General features: G+C 40.7%; 1 protein-coding gene across 3 annotated transcripts in view; it reads right to left on the bottom strand.

The window, feature by feature from the left end:
• Positions 1 to 443: 443 nt before the first annotated feature.
• The window catches only part of LOC107830201 (uncharacterized), a 28,897-nt gene continuing 23,340 nt past the window's right edge, over positions 444 to 6,000 (bottom strand). The window contains exons 4-9 of one of the 3 annotated variants that reach the window (XM_016657683.2): positions 3,508 to 3,690; positions 3,320 to 3,422; positions 3,051 to 3,236; positions 1,524 to 2,554; positions 964 to 1,364; positions 444 to 889 (exon numbers count right to left, since the gene is read on the bottom strand). In XM_016657683.2, coding sequence (XP_016513169.1) covers positions 823 to 889; positions 964 to 1,364; positions 1,524 to 2,554; positions 3,051 to 3,236; positions 3,320 to 3,422; positions 3,508 to 3,690 — 1,971 coding nt within the window. In that variant the 3' untranslated portion in view covers positions 444 to 822. Of the gene's footprint in view, positions 890 to 963; positions 1,365 to 1,456; positions 2,555 to 3,050; positions 3,237 to 3,319; positions 3,423 to 3,507; positions 3,691 to 6,000 lie in introns of those variants that run through there. The other 2 variants (XM_016657685.2, XM_016657684.2) reach the window with 2 other exon arrangements.

Below are 6,000 nucleotides of genomic sequence, written 5' to 3'. Positions count from 1 at the left end.
GTTTTTAAAGGGCATTATATTGTTGGAAACTACTGTTTGCAGTTTACCAATCATAGCGAGTTTAGAAAGTGAACCTTAATTGAGAAAAAGAATTTCCTCCAAAAACCCTTATAATAAAATTAAAATCTTCTACGACTTTTATTGAGTTACAAAGTTTGTAAATTCGATGTAAAGAAAGTAAGTAGGGATTTTCCATTTGGACAATAATTAGTTTAACTTGAAAATATATATATTCGAAGTTCAAAGTAGAAAAGAGAGTTTGAAAATTTTAAGTTTTCATATGAATTTTACTTGGAAAAAAAAAAAGTTGAAAGATTTATTGCTTCACTTGAAATACTCCTCAAACAAGCATTTCAGTATTTCACTAGTATTCCAAATACTAAAGTATTTGCAAATACTAATGGCTAAATCAATATCTACAAGTACTAAACTTGAGTATGCTATCCCCAAAAATTCGTGATATTTGATACAGAAGCAATCTTGTAAAACCAGAATATGTAAGGCATGTTCACAATCCTACATCTCCATACATTCCCTATCTTTTGTTACAAGTGATTAACTTAACCACAAGTCATCTTATAACTAGGCTACAACTTATAATCAACAGCACAGCCTCTTAAAAAAAAATTCTATGATTTTAACATCCTATACAAGTGCAACTCACAAACCCATAATGTGTAAGTTGGCAGCTGTGGGGAATAATAATGTACAAACACCTCAAAGCAAAAAGTAATGGTACATCCAGTATTTGAAATGAGGAGGAAGACGACGAGGCTGAAACCGATCATCTTTGGTGATAAAATAGCAGGAGCATTCCACAATTCAGAAAGACAAAGGAGGGAAATCATCTTCATCTTTTAGATGGTATGATGATGACTCGAGTGCAAGCCTGAATTTGTAAAAGCAAGCTTAGAAGGTTTGTGATTGAATACTGTAGGACTTACTATTCAAAGGTGCTCATACCTATCAAGATCCTTACTAAAAACAGAATTTGACCTCTGCATCCCTGGTATCGGAGATACTGGGCTGGTCTGTCGAGTAGGTAGAGAGACAGGTTTTTGTTGCCTTCTTTCGGAGATGCTCGTTCCCAGAGGCACCAGGCCAACAGAACCAAACTCAACCACTCCCTCAGACTGTACAACCAGAGCAGTCATGCTACTACGGTGTCCTCTCCCACGAGGAGAAAATAAAGGGTGGACATCGCTTTGATCAGCAGAAGATTCAGATTGCGGCTTTTCATGGAAGCTTCTCTCAAGTGTGTGCATCTCCGTGAAAGTCGCCCGGCCATTAGTTCGGGGAGATCTCAATCCTGCTTGATGTCTACCCTTCACCATTGACGGCCTATAACCTTGTGGAGGACGATTCTGCAAAGGTAAAGCCACAAAGAACTAATCAAACAAGGAAGATTATTTTTGCTCACAATAGAAAGAGTTGTATGCAAGGGTCAGAGACCCACATGTGCAATGACTATTGCACGTGATCTGCACCACTTTCAATAAACAACAAGTATAACATGAGTATACCAAGTTTGGGAAGTAAGTCCCAGTTCCCCGTGGCTTTGGCATCTCTTCCAAGGCATAAGGCATGCCATGTATTAACATTGGGTTTATGGTATAGAAGGTTTGACTTGGGATAACACCATTTGTACTACCATGAGAAAAACCATTCCTTTTCATATATGACAGCTGCTGAGCAGCTTCCCATGAATACTTGATGTGAAATGGAGATGGTGGTGCTGGAGGTACAGGCAGATTCGAGGCATATTCATAACACCAGCGGCCATACTGCAAATAGTTGAAGTAATTGTCATAGTCCCCACTTAGATCAGACAAAGCTTTCGAAGGAATCCCAGCACCATTTGTTGAGGCCAAATCCCAGTTCAAATCTTCAGAGCAACCATATGATTTTGGTGTAGAAGAGACAGCTTCTTTAACATCCAATACAGTCTGCTTCAAGCCATCGACAGTAAAGTCCCTTCCCTCATTAGAAGTAGGCGGCAACGACCCAGATGAAACTCTCTTCTCATTTTTCATCTCCACATTGCACACAAGGGAGTTGGTGAAATAAAGATGAGGTGCATGATAAGGCATGGCCTTAGTTGTTGATTGGCACTTTTTGCTACTTGAATCAGTAAGTTGAGGACTATGAGTAGATATTGAAAGGCCATTCTCCATGGAGCTGGCAAGATCTGCTGCATCCCCAGAAAGACGGTAACCCAAAGGGCTCCCCTTTTCATGCCTATCTGTAATGCTTTTATGATGTCCATCTTCTCTGCAACAAGATCCATCAGGATTGAGCCTAAAAATTCCGCTATCACTGGCAGAATTTAAATCAGAATTTATTTGTGATGGTTCAAAATCTGGAGCAGGAGATGCAGGACAGAAGCCATTGCTCAGATCTTGAACATCAGGCCTCTCTCCGCTACCATGCCGATCCATAGTATTAGGAAAAAACTTATAAAGTTCCTCAGCAATATTATCCTCAGACTGGATAAGTATACTGCCCAGCTTCCTAGCCCCATAACTGAAAGCACTTCGTATTCGGAAGAAATTCCCTGCACAACACCCAGACATCCATCATATAACACATCACTGTTGGATAAGGAAAACAAGGTCTTGGATGACTACTGGTCTAATGTCCAAAATCAATTCCACAACCAAACCTGTCTTTCTTCTGAAGCTAGTCGTTTGGAATGAGATAATCTGGAAACGCTAGGAATTATCTGATTATTTTTTTTTTTATCCTCATCTCAAAAAGAATTAATCTGAACCCACTGGGTCTAATTTGGTTTGACGTTGATGCAAATCCACTTTATGGTCTGCAAAAAGTTCGACTGACCTTTTTCTTGTAAGATGCAAAATGTTCGATTGAATTGAGCCTAATCTGGAACCCACCCACCCCCCCACCCCCCCGTATCTAAGAAATACCACATATCGGATAGTATTAATACTTATTCCGTATCTGATACCAGCATATAATACATTGATTACCATGAGGATTATACTGTAGAAACAAAGAGGATAGAGAATTATGTTCAAGAGACCTTTTACCTTGACTAACACTGCGACCAAGATTGTTATTTTCCTTTAGAGGATCAATTATGTTAAGATGCTTTCGCAGAAATGTCCGGGAATTCGAATCACCAACTTTAGAAGGCACCGAAAACATATCAAGACAATATCTAACAAAATCATTGCTGAGCAGTAAATCACCACCATCAGTTTCAGGCATCTCAACTGCATGAGGAAAGAAAATCATTGGAACCAAACAAAAAGTCATGGCATCAGTACATACTGCAATGCCGGAACATGTTGCTTACCAACAGATTCTGGTAAAGAGGATATGCGAACAGGCCCAGTTAGACTAACACAATAGTTTTCCCAATTGAACTTGCTAAAGTAGTCCAAAAATTTATACAGAACCTAAAATTCACCATATCAGTCATTAGGCTCACCAATATATCAAATAGAAATAGGAAACATCAGCAGTTATGGCAGGAGAACTCACTGCTAAGGGGCCATCTAGTGTTGAATGAAAAAAATGGAAGATGTATAGAACCAAAGTTTCTAAGGCATAGGTAGAAATCAAGCCATGATGAGCACCAAGAATCCGGCTTTCATAATAACACCAAGTTTTTATCAAGATAATGCTGCGCTTAAATAGATGATCTTTTCCTATGAGGCGATCAACCTGTAAAAGTAAGCAGAACCCACATAAGTGAAATGTACGTTTGCTTTCACAAACAAAATGATCAAAGGCAATTTATTCAGAGTAATCTCATTTTCCTCCTTCCCACCCCAACCCCAACCCCTGATGCCTTCCCAGGGGATGACAAATGAAACAAGAAAAGCTTAGAGGGATGGGAACATCAACATCTTCTCAGTTCCAGTAGTCATGATTTCATCAATATACAATCTCTTTAAACCGTGAAATAGTTTGTATTTCCAACCGAGGTCTACTTAAAGTACTTTCACCAAAATTTTCTCATCATTCAGAGAAAATATCACAAGAGCACATTCGCACATTGTCAATACTAAAACGTCTTCTCTCACCTTATCATAAAAAAAAAGTCTTCTCAATCAATATTCATAAGTATCCCATTCTCACATATGATTTTAACACGTTTAAAATGGATAAAGAATCTGCATTTGCAACACCATTCCCCTTCTTTCTCTTATGAATATTGGTTACCTTGCCTTCTTTTTATTCTAAGACACAAGAATACACCTACAAATTCTGTCCCAACATCAAGTTTGTTGAAAAATTGTCTTGGTTTGGAATTTGGATGCAAGAATTCTGCTCTGTATTCTAGGAGACAAAACCAAGGAAGTTTGCCTGACGAAAAGCAAATATTGCAATTATATTCTCAGCAATATCTCATCCTATGTCCTGAATCACAACTTGTATTAATGATATATCATCCTATTGCATTCACCAAGTTTATCTTTTCTTTCTAGAGGGAGGTGCAGACCTTTCAAGAATGAGGCAAACAATAAGTAGAAAGAAAAGTACAATTTCAACTTTGACAATTTTTTTGATGTACAATTTTCAGCCTTGCAAAATTGAAGTGCTTTTAGGTATTGTATTGTGCTTGGCGGTTTGGAGCACTCCGAGAGCCATTGTGATTTTAGGTACTGTAGGCATTTTAGTTTCTAGGAGGTCGCGGAGGCGGTGCGTAAGATGAGCAGGGGCAGAGCGACCGGGCCAGATGAGATCCCAGTTGAATTCTGGAGGTATGCGGGTAGGGCTGGATTGGAGTGGCTAACTGGGTTATTTAACGCTATTTTTAGGACGAAGAAGATGCCCGAGGAGTGGAGGTGGAGTACGATGATCCCGTTGTACAAGAACAAAGGAGATATCAGAAATTGCAATAATTATAGGGGTATCAAATTGCTTAGTCACACTATGAAAGTGTGGGAAAGGGTGGTAGAAATAAGGGTTAAAAAGGCGGTGTCTATTTCCGAGAACCAGTACGGTTTCATGTCGGGACGTTTGACTACGGAAACCATCCATCTTGTTAGGAAGTTAGTGGAACAGTACAGGAAAGAAAGATTTGCATATGGTGTTTATTGACCTAGAGAAAACGTACGACAAGGTCCCTCGGGAGGTCCTTTGGAGATGCTTAGAGGCTAGAGGTGTTCCTGTAGCGTACATTAGAGTGACTAAGGACATGTATGATGGAGCTAAGACTCGGGTGAGGACAGTGGGAGGAGACTCGGAACATTTTCCGGTTGGGATGGGGTTACACCAAGGATCAGAACTCAGCCCGTTCTTATTTACTTTGGCGATGGATACATTGACACGTCATATTCAAGTGGAGGTGCCATGGTGTATGTTAGTGCTTATTGATGAGACGCGAGGCGGTGTCAAAAAGTTGGAGGTTTGGCGACAGACCTTAGAGTCTAAGGGTTTCAAGTTGAGCAGGACGAAGACGAAGTACCTAGAGTGCAAGTTCAACGTAGTGTCAGGGGGAGCAGATATAGACGTGAGGCTTGATTCACAAGTCATCCCCAAGAGAGGAAGTTTCAAGTATCTCGGGTCAGTTATCCAAGGGGACAGGGAGATTGACGAGGATGTCACACACCGTATAGGGGCGGGTAGATGAAATGGAGGCTAGTATCCGGCGTTCTGTGTGACAAGAATGTGCCACCAAAACTTAAGGGTCAGTTCTACAAAGCGGCGGTTAGACCGGCTATGCTGTATAGGGCAGAATGCTGGCCAGTCAAGAACTCTCATATCCAGAAGATGAGCGTAGCCGAAATGAGAATGTTGCGATGGATGTGCGGGCACACTAGGTTGGACAAGATTAGGAATGAGGTTATTCGGGAGAAAGTGGGTGTGGCCCCTATGAAAGATAAGATGCGTGAAGCGAGGCCTAGGTGGTTCGGGCATATAAGAAGAAGAAGCCTAGATGCCCCAGTGAGGAGGTGTGAACGGCTGGCGCTGGCAGGTAGGAGAAGAGGTAGAGGGCAGCCTAAGAAGTATTAGGGAGAGATGATC

The sequence above is a fragment of the Nicotiana tabacum genome, chromosome 2, assembly GCF_000715075.1.
Source record: "Nicotiana tabacum cultivar K326 chromosome 2, ASM71507v2, whole genome shotgun sequence".
NCBI lineage: Eukaryota > Viridiplantae > Streptophyta > Magnoliopsida > Solanales > Solanaceae > Nicotiana > Nicotiana tabacum.
The sequence above is the reverse complement of the archived record's forward strand: the minus strand, read 5'-3'. Positions and strand labels throughout refer to the sequence as shown.